Here is a 19980-nt window from a genome sequence, read left to right on the forward strand (position 1 = left end):
AATGGTTATATTACCTGTCATAAACCAACATATGGCAGCTCGACCCCAACCAGGGGCTCTGCCCCTTGGACCCGCCAGGGGCTGCCGCCCCTTGGACCCCGCTCCTAGGGGCGTTGCCCCCGGACCCCGTCAGTTCATTAGTGATAGAAAATCACCAACACACGACACATCGGTGGCACCATCGTACCGGAGGCACCTCTGACGATGGCTAGAGAAGGTCGCTAAAGGTGGTGGTCATGGTATAAGGGTTTACCTAAAGGTCCGAAACCATATAATAGTGTATAATATTTGGAATAATTTTGTGTTATCTAAATTACAATGAAAACTCGTATGAAAACTATATCAAACATAAATACGGAAACTTGGGTAAACTTGGGTAATATTGAATCGAATAATAATATAATCCAATTATCATGCATATGTTTTTTTTTGACAAAATTTTGATTATCTCTTTGAATCATTTGAAGTTTGACATCATTCATTAGATCATTTCATTGTGTGGATATTTGGCTCTTCAGATCTAAATAACATTACCATTGATTATCATGAAATCAGATAAAGCAGTAACCACCATTCATTATTCACTGCTTATGCATTTGTCACATACGTAGTAAATAGAAATCAAAGCACACACATTATTTAGAGGATTATATATCAAGCACACACTTCTTTGTAATACGGTAGGTTTTTAGATGTTCATTCATCATCTTCAAGTCCCTTCATAGTCCAAGACGGCTTCTGGTACCCATGATTCATGCCACTCGGAGCGTGACCGTAGTTTGGGCCAGGAGCTCCATAGCCGTGCCCATGTGTCAGCTTTTCAAAATGGTTCATAACACCACCTCCATGTCCATTTGAATTTCCAAAACCATGTGAATTTCCATGGCTCTGTGAATCTCCATAGCCGTGTGGTTTACCAAGACCATGTGGACTCCCTAGGCCATGACCTTGTGGGCTTCCATGGCTGAATGAGTTTTCATATCCATGTGATTTACCAAGACCATGTGGACTCCCTAGGCCATGACCATTTGGGCTTCCATGGCCTTGTTGGCTTCCATGGCTGAATGAGTTTTCATATCCATGTGATTTACCAAGACCATTTGGACTCCCATGGCCATGACCGTGTGGGCTTCCATGAGCTTGTTGGCTTCCATGGCTGAATGAGTTTTCATATCCGTGTGACTTTCCATAGCCATGTGAATTTCCTCCATATCCACCAGCACTGGGCTTGACTGGATGGCTGGGTCCATTGCCATGCTGGTATTCATCACCAGCAGACCAACTAGATTGGTATTGTGAAACATGGCTTGATGGGTAAGTTGAAACTTGAGGATAAGTCGGGTATGGAGTTGTCTGGGTTGCAGTCATCCCTTGGAAGTTGCTGAAGTAGCCATCAGGCCCTTGGTGTGTTGGATAGTTGTTCTGTTGGTAGCCACTAGGGTAACGTTGAACCTCGAGAACCATTTTTTTTCTTTAAAAAAGAAATGTATGTCAAATTCAAATCTGTGTTGCTGATGGTTTTTCTATACTCTTGCTTATATTTATAGGGTTAAGCCCATGATTCCAAATAAGTCGAAAGATGCATTACGTCTCTTGTCATGCGAATATCATAACCCCACATTCAGTGGTCACCTTTTTATCGAAAGGCATTTACAACTTTATTCCCAACTTGTTAAATGACTATAGATTCTGATTTAGAACACCCAAATGTGGTCATATATACTAATGCATTATCTTGTTTAGAACTTGTACTGTTTGATGGCTTGCCAACTTACTATATTGAAGAAAAATAACAAAAGATACTTTTCATTTCCTCTTATCCCATGTTATTCCACATTATGATGCATCAGTTCTATTCCCTTATCGTCCTTTTTCGTGATTTATTTCCCTCAATTATATATATTCCTATTCTTTTCCTTCCACTTGTCTTGTATTTTGGAAAATGTAGTAATCAAATTTTCATGTCACATCACATACACAATGATGAACACGAAAGGAACCATGTTTGAGCAAGATACAACTTTCAGTCTTTCACTACATGAGAGGTATAACTACGCTTCAATAAATTCACCAAACATATAATAAAATATATATAAAATGCATTTTAATACCATCTTATATTGTGTTGAAAATGTACATCCACGAATGCTCAACTTTTAGAGAGGTGGGTATGGGCAACGCCACAAGGGGCGTTATTGGGTGTTATAACATGTGAACACCGCCCCCTACCCGTTATCATGCGTTATTAGCTTGCACGTTACTCCCCGTTACCACCATAACACGTTATAACGCCTTTTTTTTGTCTTTTCCTAATAACGCCGTCTTATAGACTTTTAACTCTTACATTTCTTATTTGTTTGCTTTTGCCTTTTTATTAACAGATTGATACAAATGGCATCATGTATATATATAATATTATATATAAATAAAACAATCGTCATTCCCTAACCTCCATGGTTCGTTCCACTTACACAAACAATACCCCTAAAAAGAACATGAATTTTGTTGCAGCCTAACCCAGCCCAATCCAGGGCCCAAATGATTATCTTACAAGATTGTTCTTTGTTGTTACGTGCGCTTCTAGTTGTACATCAGGAGGATGAAGAAAATTGCGGACATGGAGGAGGAAGTAGCTCATATGTTGGATGCACCTGACTGTAACTGCTATGTTTATGGTTTAGAGCTGCTCCTGTAACGAACGGGTGCCTCAACAACTGCGCCGCCGTCCATCTCCTCGCCGGATCCTTCTGCAAACAGCATGCAACGAAATCTCTGAACTCACGAGAAGCAGTCGCCGGCGCTTTTGGTGGCTGTGACATGCAAATTGCACACATAAGGCTCGCCCAATCACCCTGTCTTCCGACGGTAAACGGAAAACGCCCCAGATAGAATTCCAAAATGCTCACCCCCACGCTCCATATATCTCCGGCGCACCCGTCGTATTTTCCTTCGTTCAGGTCGGTGTTTATTCTTTCCGGGCTCATGTAAGCAATCGTACCCACCGCAGAATTACAGGGATCCATCGTTTGTTCCAAGATTCTCGAAACCCCAAAATCCGCAATCTTCACTTGTTTCTTGGAATTAATCAACAGATTGGAAGGTTTTATATCACGGTGGACGATCTTTCGCCGGTGGAGGTAGTAAAGACCGGAGATAATCTGACGGGTGAGATCGGCCAACAAGGACTCATCGGACAAGTGGGTGCCTTGAAGGCAACCACCGTCCATGTACTCAAGGAGCACCTGAATCTCACCGGCACGATCAAACATGTCGTGACACTTGACGACGTTAAGGTTGTCGACTCCACGTAGGATCTCGATTTCTCGACGGATCTGGTGGCGAGCATCGTCGTCGTGAGTTCCATAGATTACCTTGAGGGCGAAGAGGGTGTCGGTGGGGAGATGGAGGACTTTGTAAACAGTACCGCCACTACCGCTTCCGATTCTGTTGATCCGATGGAGGTCGGAGAAGTTGATGTGTTGGTGTTGGAGGGTGGAGGAGGGTGGGAGAGGAAGAGGAACGGCGATCTGGGGCTGGGGCTGGGGTAATGGTAAAGGTAAAGTTAAGTCAAGACGACGTCGAGGGCGACTATTGCTGTTGTTGTTGTTGGGCTTCATTGACTAGACCAAATAAATTGATTCAGGATATTTCAGAGCGTAGGTTGATTCATAGACGAGACGATCGATGTGTATGTATATATAATATATGACGAATAATAAACCTAAAGACGAAGAAGTAAGGAAAGGGTTTAGGGTTTGAAGTTGTGATCTGGTGAAGGTTCTGGGAAGAAGATGAAGGTTGGAATAATTCTACTCATGTGTTTCGGAGAATTGATGGGTGTCGAAAAAACTAAGTATGTTACTCATTTATTGCCACAAGGTCAACGTTGTTATCTCTTTTGGAGGTATATATGTGTTAAAAATTTAATTAGAAACGTATTGTATTTGATATCCTTAGTTTTCGTGAAAATGATGTTCGATGTTGAAAATATATGCTTGCTAGATACGGAATATAGTTTTTTTTTATTAAAGGTGTTGATTTAAAGAAAAAAATATATATTAAGAACATGATTAAAGTGTGGTATTAAATCCATTTAGATGATAGTTAAAACTACGTTCTTGAACTACTCCACTACACTACAGTATTCATGGTTTTAAAGGATCTGGGGAGGACGTATCTACATGATCACTTCTGAATTAGAACCTTTGCTATAGATTTAAACTCGGAATCTCTTGTATGAAAATGAAAAGTTTATCTTTTGTTCTTTTGTTTTCTCAATGGCTTGGTTATTCAGGCTGTGGTAATAGAGTTAATTAAGTCGAAATGAATTGGTTTTTTTGTACATATGTATGTATGTGATAAAAATTACATTTAGATACATAAAGTTATAAAAAAACGTATTGCTATTAATGATTGACGAGTAATAATAATAAAAATAAAAATAAAAATAATAAAAGGAGAGGGGCGACTTTTTCTTTTGAGCAAGAGCAAGAGTCCAGATGGAGGAACAAGTCATAAAAGAAATGGTCTCATACTCTCATTGTATTTGTAATCCATCTCTCCCTCCCAAATTGGACTCGAAAAACACACAACAGTTGACTGCTAACTTAATCCCATTCTCACACCAACTTCATTAATTCCTTTATTATTAGCATTCTATTTTTATTTCTTTGTACAAGATTTTCTAAATTAAAAAATGACAGAAATTTGTCCTTTACATACAACATACTTACCCGGCAAGAGCATAAAGTTAATAGATTGACGCCTATCATGTTTGTCCATGTGGCTCTCCATTATGTGATGATACGGAGAGGGGCAAAGTGTTTGCCGATGTTACTAAACAACCCTTTTCAAAATCGCATCACATGGCCTTCTCTTAGCCACCCCTGATTAATTTTGGGTCACTAGTGAGGAGGTGCTTACTAAACTTACCTACCGAGTTAAGCCATCGGGTATCATGTTGGTTTTTATAAAATTTTAGATAAGTTAGTGAACACTTTTGTCATACAATAACAAACATAGTAGTCTTTAATTATCCTAGATCCATCCACGCCTTATAACTTATCGTTTGTCTTTTGACATTTCATTTGTTTTAGTACAAACCGAGAATACATATTATTTACGGTGTTCGTTGATGAGGTATTAAATATCCAGAAACAATGACAAGGAACGGTGGTGAAACAACATTATTATTATTATTAATATATATATCCTCCCTAATAAATGAAAATAATTTTGTCACATGTCATTTTCTCATTAACTTGAATACATGTCATTTTTTGGTATTTTTTATTAAACGTTTTTTTCATTTGTCATTTTCTCATTTTTTTTTCATCTTTTCTTAATTAACACATCATATTTAGACCTCACTTAATAATTGTCTTAATTGAAAATACAAATAAATTACAATATTAGTAGTCATATAGTATTTAATATGTTTCTTCTTAAATTCAAATTTTAAATTTTAAATTTCAAATCTAAAATTTCAAATTTAAATAATTTTTGTTTAAACTTTCGTATTTAATTTTTCGTTTTATCAAATCCGTATAAATACGGGTCTCACACCTAGTTATACTATTATTCATATGATGTGTTCATCATCCCCCCCCCCTAAATTACTTATGAAGTTTTGAAGTTTAAAATATCAAAAGCAGAAACTCTTCTATTTGCAAGATTAAAAGCTAAATGAAATTTTTTTTGTAAGAGTCTCCAAACGAAACAATTAACGTTTATCAGTAGCCAATTATTCAATAAAAAACAGTAAGAATGTGATTGTAAGAGGCTTTATCGATGAGTTCTCTTAGATCGGAGGGTATGTGTGAGGAGTTTCCCTCACTTTTTGTGGGCCACACCACCATTTCCCCTCATTTTCCTTTCTTCACCTAAACCCAATGAATGGGTTGGAAACTTCACTCACTATTTTTTTATTTTTTTTTAAATATATTTCCTATATATATATATTATACTCATTTTGTAAGGAATTAAAAACAATGAATTTTGATATATATATTTTTTATAATTTTTAGTAGGTATATAATTTAATAAAATTTAAAAAAGATAATAAAAAAAAGTTGGTCAATAGGAATAGGAGAGAGAGTGAGGGAATGAAATCCCTCACCTCTTTCCATCGCCACCTTTCCCTCAGTCAAGGGATGATGTTTAGTTGAGAGGGAAAGCTTCCCTCGCTCTTTCCCTCACCCATACCGTCCAGCCTTAAAGATTGCACATAGAAGATACCCTGTGAATTTCCAAGTGAGACCCATGAATCATTTTGATTTGACATGCTATTATGTTCTTGAAAGAGTGCTAAAAGATCCACCAATTGTTGTGATTCAACTCCCGTTCTCATGCAATTTTTATCCGATTTAGTTATGTATAAATGAGGGAATCTGTTTTTTAATGTTACATTTCCATTCCATACATCTTTCCAAAACATAGTTGTTGAACCATTGTTGACTTTCTGCAATACCTTGATCCAAGTATTTTTCATTTCTACCCTTAGTATGAAATTTAATTGCAAAATTGGTCCCTTGGCTCATTATGTGAAAACGCGCCTTCAATTGAGTACGATGGGCATACTTACGAGTACGTCGGACGTACGTCAATAATGTCCAAACCCTAATTTTTAGGGTTTGAGCCCTATTTAAACATCATTAACTTCTCAAGTTCTTTTCCCTCATCAGCCTCCATCTCCCAATTCGTCCCTAGCAAACCCTAATCCATTGTGTGAGCTTTTTGAGTTTCAGATAATGTATTTTTGTGTTCTTGAAGGAAGGAGAAGATAGTAGATTCATCTTGGAAGCTCAAGACCGCTTAGATCCAGAAGTATCTTACCCTCAAACATGATTTGAAGGTATAAAGCTTGGATCTTGATGTGTTATTTTGCTAGTCTTGTGTACACTTTTGGTCCCATAGTTTGGTCTAGTGGAGTTTGAGCTACTCCAGGTCCTTGAAATGTACTTATCTATAATATATGTATAGATTAGAATTTATTATTTTTTTAAATAATATATATAGTTGTATAATATAAATTAGTGATTTATTTTACTGTTAATAAGCTGGCGGTGCGGTTCGGTTTTGGTGATCCGGTTTCTAAATAAAAACCGCACCACACCAATAAATTCGGTTTTTCAAAAAAATAAAATCTGCACCATCGGTTTTTCGGTTGCGGTTTATTACGGTTTTTGCGGTTTTTATTTTATCGGTTCAGTTTTTGTTCACCCCTACTTTTAATGAAATAAAGTTTTTGATCGGAATATGAATCAAACCGAAAAACCCCTTAACTATTAAGGTGTAACATCCCGAAATTTCAGAAGTTCAATGAAGGGCCAAAAGTGTAAATAAAAGAAGGGACTCGACGAGTAGGTCTGCTTACTCGCCGAGTCGGAGCGGGATTCTGTCGCGGTTTAAGTGGCCAACTCGCCGAGTCGGTGGCTTGGACTCGACGAGTTGGTGTTGTAGAGAGAAAACCCTAATCTCGGGGGTTGTACCCTATATAAAGACCATTATAACCCACCCTTAGCCTCTTTGCTACCCTTTTGACATCCAGAAACCCTAAAATCGAGTGAGCCTCCATTAATAGAGAGAATGGAGCTTTGGAGGAGGAAATCTTGGAAAGGGGCTTGAAGATCAAGAGGCTTGCTGCAAAGGAGTGGTGTAGATCCGGGATCTACTTCAATTGGAGCTTATATTGGAGGTAATAATCTGTTGCTTGGGCTATTTTGCATCTAGATCTTTTATCATTTGAGATTTGGGGCATTTTTGGTATGATTGAGAGCTATTTCGAGTTAGAGGCTTAGATCTGAGGTTGCTACCTCAGATCTAGGCTTGTGATGGTCCAAAATGTCATAAAGCTCCTGTCTAAGAGTGGTTGGTGAATCCCCCTAGTCCTTAACCCTATCCCTAGAGTGTTTTGGGCCTATATATCCTTGGTTTCACGTAAAGTTTGCCACTTTATGTGAGGGTTAGACTGTAGAAGAGTGGATCTATGGATTGGAGCCCCTGCATGGTTCGAAAAGCCACTGTATGGATTGAGAATTGGAGAGACTCGGCGAGTCACATGGGTGTACTCGACGAGTTGTATGAACATGTGCATGGACTCGGCGAGTTGGAAGAACAACTCGGCGAGTTTGTTGAAGATTGCCTTGGACTCGACGAGTCTGTTCTTGGACTCGGCGAGTCTGGTCGCAGAACCCCAATCTCTTCTGGTTAAACCTCGAAGCAGTGAGTCGGGAGGTGACTCGGTGAGTTGAGCAGGATGGGACTCGGACATCGTTGGACTCGACGAGTCTTGGGGTGACTCGGCGAGTTGAGTCGTGTTCTAAGAGTTTTCAGAGTATAAGGACTCGACGAGTCAACGGGTTGACTCGACGAGTAGAGTCATTCATGAAGTTTGACTTTGGCCTGGACTTCGACTTTGACCTTCATGGGTGTTATGGTAATTGGTTATTTATGTCAATGGTCCATTGATGGCAATAGGTGTTGGGGTTTGGAGCAGTGCTTTCGTGGTTCGGTCCTTCGTTTCAGGTGAGTTATCCTCACTGTACTCAAGGGTCTAAGGCACCAAGGCGGGCCCTTTGAATTGTTGTTTAGAGCTTGTTATGCTTATGTGATGATATGCTTGCTAGTATCCTGGTAGATAGGATAATGTTATGATGTCATGCTCTGTTAGCTTAGTATCATGGAGGATAAGGTAGTTAAGTGATGGCAAGTTTTGTTAGATCAGCACCCTGGTGGTTGGGTAGTGGTTATATTTATAGACCTGTAGTTGGTCTTGCCTTATGTACGCTGGTAGGAGGTTACCTGCGTGATATGTATGTTGAGCAGTAGTAAAAGGTATTCCATCCCGGTAGGATGATAGGGCCCTAGTATGTTGGTTCTGTAGAGTGTTATGTGGTTGCCTGTTATGTGTGCATGTTTGCTAGTGTAGGAACATCCCAACCCGATGGTTGTGGGCCAGGAGTATTCCATCCAGGTGGGATGATTGGACTCGTAGTAGGTTGGCATTCCAACCCGATGGTTGAGGGGCCTGGGGTATTCCATCCCGAGGGATGATTGGACCCATAGTAAGTAATTATTGTATGTATAGGAAGTGGGGCATTCCAACCCGATGGTTGTGGGCCAGGAGTATTCCATCCCGGTAGGATGATTGGACTCATAGTATGTTGGCATTCCAACCCGATGGTTGAGGGGCCTGGGGTATTCCATCTTGCGAGATGATTGGACCCATAGTAGTTATTGTAGTACGTATAGGTGTATGGGCATCCCAACCCGATGGTTGTGGGCCGAGAGTATTCCATCCCGGTAGGATGATTGGGCTCGTAGTATGTAGGCATTCCAACCCGATGGTTGAGGGCCAGGGGTATTCCAACCGGAAGGTTGATTGGACCCATAGTATGTTGTTCTTTGTTGTATGCGTATGTTTATGTGTGTATGGGTACTTTGGGGGAACTCACTAAGCTTTCGGGCTTACAGTTGTGGTTTATTGTTTCAGGTACTTCAGGAGATCGTGGCAAGGCGAAGGCGTGATCGTATCGCTCCTCATGTTTTATGATTTATGTGATATGGTTATGGGGGATACTCTGATGTCTAAACTATTTTGAAAACAAGATGTATGAACTTAATGGTTTTTGAATGAAATAAAATGTTTTAAATTGGTTGAAATTTTTGGTCGTTACAAGTTGGTATCAGAGCCTTGGTTTGAGTGAATTGGAGGAACATTCGTGTGAATCCAGTCTCAAATCAAGGAAAGATTTTCAAATGGTTTTCAAAATAAGTAAAGGAGGATGCAGAGGGTACGATCAGCCGGAGCCAGTAAGTAGACCCCAAAATACCATACGGTTATTTGATATTGTGATATGTTAGAACAGCATGCTAGTACTAGGCTAGGGATCTTCAGGAATTGCATGATAGAATTGCCTGATTACATGATGCCTGTTAGCCTAGGGTTTTCCTTATATGAAATTGACATCATTACTGTAGTTACTCGTGTATGCATCACAGTTGTATATAATTAAGATCTTATAGGCTGATAATGTTTGATCTGGCCTTGTGTTCTGTTCTTATTTATTAGGGCTTAGGGTAGGAATGGATATTCGAAAGTCTATAGGGTCCAGCGTTATGTATGGCTAGCATACACTAGTGCGGCAGGGGTTGATGAAAGTTTCATGGATGGGTGGGTAGTGAGAGGCCGGGAGGCCAGTTTTGAGATAATTAGCATTCCTCTAGGAGTGAGGGTAGAGCATTCGTTGTGTTATGTATATTATTAGGGTGTTGTGGTGATACTTGAGACAAATATGGGTAGGTGTGGAAGGTAGTATGGGCCCGTACTACTGAAAGCACAGGACCCATACGTGTAGAAAGGAAGTCACAACCCCTAGGGCTTAGAAGGGAGTTGGTCCCCGGTTATCTAAGCGGATTGTCTGATATTTTTCCTCTTCTATTTTCAGTATGGTGGTTACGAGGCGTGTTGTGACTGGATTCGGATTCGGATCAGGTCAGAGTGATCAGGGGCCCCAGCGGCACCTGAGATTATCGGTCAGGAGGGGCCAATGTTGACAGAGGATCGGGTCAGGGAGATCATCCGCGAGGAGGTGGTCGAGATTGTCCGGGGTCAGATTTCGGAGTTGTTCGGGACTATTAAGTCCGCTATGAGGGAGTACTTCGATGATCGTTATGCAGCTCTTACTGAGACGGCTGTCGCGACAGCTATCGCGGCTGTAACAGCGGCAGGGCGAGGAGCCGGTCGGGGCTTCCAGTACCGGGACTTCGATAATACGAAGACCCCTACCTTTGACGGAGTTCAGGATCCGATTGTTGCGATGAGATGGTTGTCGGACGTGGAGGGATGTTTCTTCACGTGTTCGTGCCCTGCTGAGCAGAGGGTGAGGTGTGCTCTGAACCTTTTAAGGCTCGGGGCGAAGGATTGGTGGAGGTTGACTACGGGATCATACTCTGACGCGCAGCGAGCTGCGGTGACTTGGGATCAGTTTCGGGATATGTTTAGTACTCGTTATGTTCCGCGGGTAGAGCGGGAGAGATTGGCTCAGGAGTTTTTGGAGCTTAGACAGGATTCAGAGTTGGTGACGGAGATCACCAGGATGTTTACGGAGAGGGCGATGTTCTGCCCTGAGTTTGCTTCGGAGCAGGCTCAGATGACCCGGTATCTGAGCATGCTCAAGAGGGACATCAGACAGTTTGTGTCCACACAAAGATGTGATACTTTGTTGGAGTTGCAGGAGGCCGCCAGGCGGCGCGAGCTAGAGATTGAGCTCCAGCTGAGGGAGCAGAGGCAGGCCCCGGTGCAGTCGCATCCTGCGCCGAAACAGATGAGGGCCGCTGATTATCGTCAGGAAAGCCAGAGGAGTCGCACTTGTGGGAAGTGCGGTAAGGTACATGATGGAGTTTGTCGATCTTCTTCTGGGTGCCACAAGTGTGGCAGGGAGGTCCACATAGCCAGGGATTGTAGGCAGCAGGCTCCAGCTGCCGGAGTCCGACTTTGTTATCATTGTGATCAGGTGGGCCATATGAAGGCCCAGTGTCCTCTCTTGGCTGCCAGGCCAGTGCAGGTCCCAGCACCAGCCACTTTGAGACTTACTGACGGGGGTCAGGGTCGAGCAGAGCCTCCGAAGCCTCCAGGGCGTGCTTATCAGCTTGTGGCCGAGGAGATCGGGACAGCGCCAGAGGTGACAGCCGGTATGTCTTTTCCTTCTATATCTTGTTCATGCTATTATGAGTTGTTTGTTTCCTGCATAAGTTATTAGGGCATGGTTGATGATAGTGAGAAGTTATTATTGAGAAATTATAGAGGGGTAGTATCTGTTGATGCATTCAAGAGAGAGGAATGTCATGATCCAGAGATTCAGAATCATCAGCGGGAACTCGGATCACTTGAAGTTCGTCGTCTCGGATTGGGACGAATGAGTCGCGTACCAGCTTCGCCACCAGTAGGCAGTAGTTAGTGCTCTAAGTGGGGGAGAATTGGAAATTCTCGGATGGGGCGTGGTTTGGAAGAATGTCGCCTAACGCAGTTTGGATGTCGGTCACGGGAAGTGGTGCAATGAGGCGGTTCAGTTGTAGTAAGGGCTTGGCATGTATCATGGATATTGGAGCAAGTAGGGAGGATGCTGCTATGTGATAGCTGCTGGTGGGGTTGTCCCCGAATGGTGGAAATGCTGAGGAAATACGACAGACTATGTATGGATTGCTGGTTATGCGATCAGTCTCTGGGTATGTATGCATGTTATGAGATAGCGGTGTGCGCCGCTAAGGGGTGATGTATAGTGAGGTGTTGTCGTTGTGACAATGATTGGATGATATGTAGACATGATTTCAGTCTCCTTGGAAGAGGAGAAGGATAGTAATTCCAGATTGGAGATTTGGACAGAGGAAAGTGAGATGGCAGGTTGACAGACTCGGGAGTAGTCTGGACCGGTGATGAGGACTATATAAGGATATTGCAGTCGGAGGGCGAGAACCTAGAGATCGTGATAAGGAGGTGTGAGTGGGTTACACTCAGTTGTGTCGAACCGAAGGGTTCGAGGGTGACGCAAGGACAAGGTCCTTGGGTCCCGAGCATGGTTGTAGGTTTGGGTCATGTATGTGAAGGTATTCCAATCTAGGGTATTCCATCATGAGGATGACCGGACCCTATGATTGATTGGACCTGGTGTGTTTAGTATTCCAACCCGAGGGTTGATTGGGCCAAACATACATGAGGATGCGTGGGTATACCATCCTGGGGATGATTGGACCCGTTATAGGCGTGCCTGGTATTCCAGCCCGAGGCTGATTTGGCCAGGTACGAGTGGTTACGCGATATGGTTGGTTGATGGGTTATGGGAGCTGAAGGATGCAGTATCCTGTCAGCGCGTAAGGGATAGAATCAGAAAGGGGAACAGGGTTCGTTCCAGGTTGCAAGTTATCAGGGTTATCGCCAATCTTGGGCGAAGGAAGATGGATTAGTGTCTTAGCAGAGCTCAGTGGGTGTTTGTAGAATCTAGCGTTTGCAGGGTGCGGAAGTGTGCCCCTGATATGAAGGGTTAGTATTATCGGGTGATTCGTGATTGATAGGTGGTGCTTTTGAGTTGAAAGGCCAATGGTCGGCTTGGAGTAGTGGCAAGGATGCCACGCGAGAATAAGCTATTTTAAGAGAGACGCAGAAGTAGGGTTTGTAAGAACCTGAGTTGAGTGAGAAATCGGAGTCCGCAGTGCAAAGGGTTTGTTCTGAAGCGTATGCTGCAATAGGCTTCGAGGACGAAGCCTAATTTAAGTGGTGGAGAGTTGTAACAGCCCGAAATTTCAGAAGTTCAATGAAGGGCCAAAAGTGTAAATAAAAGAAGGGACTCAACGAGTAGGTCTGCTTACTCGCCGAGTCGGAGCGAGATTCTGTCGCGGTTTAAGTGGCCAACTCGCCGAGTCGGCGGCTTGGACTCGACGAGTTGGTGTTGTAGAGAGAAAACCCTAATCCCGGGGGTTGTGCCCTATATAAAGAACATTATAACCCACCCTTAGCCTCTTTACTACCCTTTTGAGATCCAGAAACCCTAAAATCGAGTGAGCCTCCATTAATAGAGAGAATAGAGCTTTGGAGGAGGAAATCTTGGAAAGGGGCTTGAAGATCAAGAGGCTTGCTGCAAATGAGTGGTGTAGATCCGGGATCTACTTCAATTGGAGCTTATATTGGAGGTAATAATCTGTTGCTTGGGCTATTTTGCATCTAGATCTTTTATCATTTGAGATTTGGGGCATTTTTGGTATGATTGAGAGCTATTTCGAGTTAGAGGCTTAGATCTGAGGTTGTTACCTCAGATCTAGGCTTGTGATGGTCCAAAATGTCATAAAGCTCCTGTCTAAGAGTGGTTGGTGAATCCCCCTAGTCCTTAACCCTATCCCTAGAGTGTTTTGGGCCTATATCTCCTTGGTTTCACGTAAAGTTTGCCACTTTATGTGAGGGTTAGACTGTAGAAGAGTGGATCTATGGATTGGAGCCCATGCATGGTTCGAAAAACCACTGTATGGATTGAGAATTGGAGAGACTCGGCGCGTCACATGGGTGTACTCGACGAGTTGTATGAACATGTGCATGGACTCGACGAGTTGGAAGAACAACTCGGCGAGTCTGTTGAAGATTGCCTTGGACTCGACGAGTCTGTTCTTGGACTCGGCGAGTCTGGTCGCAGAACCCCAATCTCTTCTGGTTAAACCTCGAAGCAGTGAGTCGGGAGGTGACTCGGTGAGTTGAGCAGGATGGGACTCGGACATCGTTGGACTCGACGAGTCTTGGGGTGACTCGGCGAGTTGAGTCGTGTTCTAAGAGTTTTCAGAGTATAAGGACTCGACGAGTCAACGGGTTGACTCGGCGAGTAGAGTTAGTCATGAAGTTTGACTTTGGCCTGGACTTCGACTTTGACCTTCATGGGTGTTATGGTAATTGGTTATTTATGTCAATGGTCCATTGATGGCAATAGGTGTTGGGGTTTGGAGCAGTGCTTCGGGAGTGTGCTTTTGTGGTTCGGTCCTTCGTTTCAGGTGAGTTATCCTCACTGTACTCAAGGGTCTAAGGCACCAAGGCGGGCCCTTTGAATTGTTGTTTAGAGCTTGTTATGCTTATGTGATGATATGCTTGCTAGTATCCTGGTAGATAGGATAATGTTATGATGTCATGCTCTGTTAGCTTAGTATCATGGAGGATAAGGTAGTTAAGTGATGGCAAGTTTTGTTAGATCAGCACCCTGGTGGTTGGGTAGTGGTTATATTTATAGACCTGTAGTTGGTCTTGCCTTATGTACGCTGGTAGGAGGTTACCTGCGTGATATGTATGTTGAGCAGTAGTAAAAGGTATTCCATCCCGGTAGGATGATAGGGCCCTAGTATGTTGGTTCTGTAGAGTGTTATGTGGTTGCTTGTTATGTGTGCATGTTTGCTAGTGTAGGGGCATCCCAACCCGATGGTTGTGGGCCAGGAGTATTCCATCCAGGTGGGATGATTGGACTCGTAGTAGGTTGGCATTCCAACCCGATGGTTGAGGGGCCTGGGGTATTCCATCCCGAGGGATGATTGGACCCATAGTAAGTAGTTATTGTATGTATAGGAAGTGGGGCATTCCAACCCGATGGTTGTGGGCCAGGAGTATTCCATCCCGGTAGGATGATTAGACTCATAGTATGTTGGCATTCCAACCCGATGGTTGAGGGGCCTGGGGTATTCCATCTTGCGAGATGATTGGACCCATAGTAGTTATTGTAGTACGTATAGGTGTATGGGCATCCCAACCCGATGGTTGTGGGCCGAGAGTATTCCATCCCGGTAGGATGATTGGGCTCGTAGTATGTAGGCATTCCAACCCGATGGTTGAGGGCCAGGGGTATTCCAACCGGAAGGTTGATTGGACCCATAGTATGTTGTTCTTTGTTGTATGCGTATGTTTATGTGTGTATGAGTACTTTGGGGGAACTCACTAAGCTTTCAGGCTTATAGTTGTGGTTTATTGTTTCAGGTACTTCAGGAGATCGTGGCAAGGCGAAGGCGTGATCGTATCGCCTCCTCATGTTTTATGATTTATGTGATATGGTTATGGGGATACTCTGATGTCTAAACTATTTTGAAAACAAGATGTATGAACTTAATGGTTTTTGAATGAAATAAAATGTTTTAAATTGGTTGAAATTTTTGGTCGTTACATAAGGGGTTAATAGAACAAATCACACTTTTCACTAAACTATACCCGCTACATTGCAAATTATTATATATAAATGGACCTTTTGTCGAGACTCTTCTGTCTATGTGCAACTTTTGGCTAGAAAAGTCCAAAGCAATCTTACACACCAAATCATTTAATGAAGAAGATTTTAAGTTTGATTTGTAGACAAGAGATGAAATAAACTCAAACGTTACTAAATTGTCATGATCGCAACAAATTCTATCATCAGAATGATTGGTCTTGTGACATAGAACCTTCGTAAGTACATTTGTTTTCCCCACCAATAAAGCTGTATGGAAGATTGGAAGGTACACCAACCAATCACCTCGGTAAATCGCATAAAACCACAAATCTAGAGAATGAAAGCAAAAATTAGGTTTGGTATTTTGTGTAATTTGTCTAACATGGTATTTAACAAAGGTATATAATTATTGGTTATATAAATATATTATAATCAAAATGTAATTAAACGATAAAATTATGTATAATGAGAAACAAGAATTACATGTAATACTCTATATAAACAAACAAAAGCTTTATAAATAAAATATGTAAAAGATATCATTTATTGAAACTCGTATTTTAGGGTTCGCTTACTTTGTGTGCTTCATTGATGCATTCTCCACCAAAAAATTATACTTTTCTATGTTTGATTATGATCACTTACCATGGTCGGTCCCATGTGTTTCCTCAACCCATATCTTTAAAGTATGCATTTTCTTTGAAAGTCATAATGTAGAAACAAAATATGCTATTTTCTAAGTAAGGGAAAATACAATAATAGAATATAAATTCAAGTATACGATTATCTTTATCTTATAAGTATCAAAATTTAGGTTTATAACCAAAGGACCTTTGACCTAAGATATTGGGCTGTTGGAAAGATGTAAGAACCCAAGTGGTTGAGGTTCAACACCTATGATAAAAAAAAAATGATTAAATGGAATTGTAAGTTAGCCGTTCTAAAATAAAAAATAAAAACGTTTAGGCTTATAAGGGGGCTTAGCTTTCATTTCTTTTGTACATAAAAACATCAATCTAACATTAAAAATCATATAGATTATAAACATACATATTAAGTTTCAAAATTATTCATACGAGTTTCGAAATTCTTGTATGTAAAAGGAGAGTTTCGAAATTCGTTTTTAATTTATATAAACAATGCAAAATCACTACATACCAAGATTACCAAGTTGTTAAACACTATATGATATTTATACAACGAACTAAAACAAATAAATAAATAAAAGCCATAAAAGCTAAAGAAAATATCGAGTTTCGAAATTCTTCATACGAGTTTAAATTGGTTTACTTAAAGTTACGGTTTCAAAATTCATTTTTAGTGTATATAAACAATCCAATACCACTATATATCACGTTTAGTCGGTTATTAAGTCAATAAGTCCTATAACAGTTACAAACTAATTTATATACATATTAATAAAGAGTTCCCTTAGGAACAGTACCTGACCAGGGTACTGTTCCTTGGGTTGATTAGTATACTGGGTTAGTTTATTCCCACCGATCCACCGCCTCAAATGTCTATCTATTCTAATTTTCGTCTCCTCCACCTTCTCTCTTCCCTTTCGTCTCCACCCATCACCGCTCCCTAACCTCTGACTCTTCCTACCGCTTCCAACGCCTTTCATCGTCGCTGCACCCTAATCAGTGGCTACAACTCCTTTGGAATACCAACGGTTCTGGAACAACGTATATATTCACGCTGTGAGAATCGTCGTCAACACTGGCTCTCCGTCGCCTTTTGCACCGACGGCTACTCTCAGATGTTTACCAACCTTTAAATTTTTGTCTGGAATTTTTTAATCGTTTCTTGCTGCTCCAAAACAGCTTCTTCATTTACCCACTTCATCTGCTTCTCCCTCTATTTGCTTTCGATTCCATTCGATGTCGGCATCGGCGGGAGTAGGTCGATTCATCCTTCGTGTTGCGTCTCTGTTTGGTGTCTGGTGGGTTTTCTATTCAAGCGATTTCATCACGATGAAGTAATCTTTTTCCTTGTAATTATTCAAAAAAACAAAAAAAGCTCGACATGTTCTTACATTTCTATCATCAATTTTGTGAAATTTTTTCAATGGTTCAAGATTTGCTTCTCATGTAGGTCTGACTGTGAGTTGGATATAAATGGAAACATTCGTTTTTAACATATGAAATTTTTTTCACATATTAATTCTCAAAATGTTTACATGTTAAATTTCAGATTCCGAAAGGAAATGGAAAAGGACCTATTTGCTCGAAGAAGATTGAGAGATCGTCTGTGGAGGTGAACTGTCCTTAACTTTGTATATATTATGCTCGCCACTCACCAGGTGTTTGCTAAAATTACCCAAAGACTAACAAACCATTCTTTTCAAATTTTTAGGCTCTTTTTTATTTTGTTTATAGCTCACTTTAATTTTAAAATTCCGGCATGATCTGGAGAAGCTTGCAATTTGTTGGAAGAATAAAGATGCCCCTTCATCTTTCATCTGCAGGGGAGTCTACTCTATTGGTTGATGACACATTAAAAGTTATGGACTGCTGGGTAATACTTCTATCAGTAACAATTCCTGCTCATTTATGGAGAAACTTGGATCTTCATCTTGGACTTCTGTTCAAATTTTTTTAAAACACAGCCATGGAGTGAGAGGGATTTAATTTTTCTGTGGATGCACTTCCTGTAAAGGTAGGCTTAACTGTTATCCACAACAATTTACACAAATAACACAAATAGTTAGTTAGTTAGTTTTTTTTTTCTTATTTTTTTTTTTTTTATTTTAAACTTTAGCTATTACTCATTTATGGACAGATCAGTGTGACAATATATGATTGGGATATGATTCCTTAACCATTCCTGTCGAAATCGATGGGCATACTGATGTAGTATGGCATCTCTTGAGTAATTCCCTAGGGAAGGTGTGTAATTTTGTTTTATTTCCTCTTTATATTATCTATTACTCACATTGTACAACAGTTGGACCATTTTGCCCCTGTTCACAATGAATGCAGTAACTACATACAGTGGACATATTGCAATTTTATTTACAACTTCATTTGTCCCTAATGTCATCATACACAATTGACCATTTTCACTTTAATAACAGGTGGACTCTCCCCTGTTCATCCTCCTAACAATTTTGAAGTATTTCTTCAGGTTCCTTTTTAGTTTTGACGCTTTTAATCTTCTTGCCTCAGGATGAAGAACCAAGAAGATGTCCACTGAATGTAAAGTTACATATATGTAGCTTTAATTAAGTGAAAAATAATTATCCTCATGGCTTATGTGCAGATATATCAGCATTCTATGCTCCATGGTCGGAGCATATACATTCAAGCCATTACAGACGAGGTCAATTTTATATTTTTACATTTAAAACAAATTTAAGTCATCTTTATGTCTATTTTTCCATTATTTTGCAGGTTAAGTGCATGTTACACAAGGGATGATAAGTAGTGATTGTAGGAGTTCATATTTATTACTTTTCCATGAGAAATTACCAACTGCTGTTTCGAAAGCTATGTTTTCTCATTTCCAACAAGAAACAGAAAAAGATGGGCAGAGAATAACAATGTACTTTACTGTGGTTAAAAAATAGCAATGTACAGGCGAATTGCAGAGAATAGCAATGTACTTTAATGTGGCTACCAATTCAGACAATGTACTATACTTTCACAGAAAAGTGACACCTTCCAACCCCCAAAGGGGGGGGGGGGGGATGTACTAAAATGTGTATTTCCTTTTATTTTTTTTAAAATATATTCTTTTCGTGGTAATTTATATGAGTCTCCTATAGTAGCATCATTCATTTTTTTATAATTGATTACCATTCTTCGTTTGCCTCGTTTTATTTCATTATTATTTTCTACATAAAATGCAGGTGCTGAATGAGGACTCTTGCTAGGTCGAATGATTCCTTTTTCTAATAGTTCAATGCATTCCTGTTTGAATTCAGAAACATCTTTTATGCTGTATGGAATTTTATTTGGAACATTAACTTCATCATTAGGGTTTTTTAATAATATTATTATTTCTTGATTATTTTTATTTTTTAAATGATCTAGCGGGTTTTCGCTACATACTTCTTCGAGTTGTTTTTCAGCAATTTCTTTAGCAAATGTTAGTAATATGCGTAATTGAAAGCCAACCTCTTGTTTGATTATTTTAATAAGATCATAATGTTTGATAATTGCAGTTTTTATAATACCTTTTGTTGGATGATTGAGACTTATATCGTCATTTGTTTGTATAAATGGTTGATATAATTTAAGGAAATTATTTCCTA

At 40.5% G+C, this 19980-nt stretch overlaps 1 protein-coding gene, 1 long non-coding RNA gene and 1 pseudogene across 11 annotated transcripts; 1 reads left to right on the forward strand and 2 right to left on the reverse strand.

Annotated features, from left to right (window-relative positions):
* Nucleotides 1-513: 513 nt before the first annotated feature.
* Nucleotides 514-1531, reverse strand: LOC145146207 (uncharacterized). Its single transcript, XM_079074985.1, has one exon. It carries the CDS (start codon nucleotides 1462-1464, stop codon nucleotides 697-699), a length of 768 nt encoding a protein of 255 aa, XP_078931111.1. The 5' UTR covers nucleotides 1465-1531; the 3' UTR covers nucleotides 514-696.
* Nucleotides 1532-2382: 851 nt separating this feature from the next.
* Nucleotides 2383-3878, reverse strand: LOC145146190 (mitogen-activated protein kinase kinase 5 pseudogene; annotated as a pseudogene).
* A 13272-nt stretch (nucleotides 3879-17150) lies between these two features.
* Nucleotides 17151-19471, forward strand: LOC145146223 (uncharacterized). 10 transcript variants are annotated; one of them, XR_013727220.1, is made up of 6 exons: nucleotides 17151-17703; nucleotides 17919-18027; nucleotides 18143-18383; nucleotides 18507-18613; nucleotides 18802-19046; nucleotides 19118-19471. It is a non-coding gene; the product is annotated as an uncharacterized LOC145146223 (long non-coding RNA). The 10 variants fall into 10 exon arrangements; XR_013727202.1 differs by having other exon boundaries at nucleotides 17153-17703; nucleotides 17919-17981; nucleotides 18081-18383; XR_013727226.1 differs by having other exon boundaries at nucleotides 17154-17703; nucleotides 17919-17981.
* The last annotated feature ends 509 nt before the right edge of the window (nucleotides 19472-19980 follow it).

The sequence above is a fragment of the Lactuca virosa genome, chromosome 1 (assembly GCF_052849685.1).
Source record: "Lactuca virosa cultivar CGN04683 chromosome 1, Lactuca_virosa_CGN04683_v6, whole genome shotgun sequence".
NCBI lineage: Eukaryota > Viridiplantae > Streptophyta > Magnoliopsida > Asterales > Asteraceae > Lactuca > Lactuca virosa.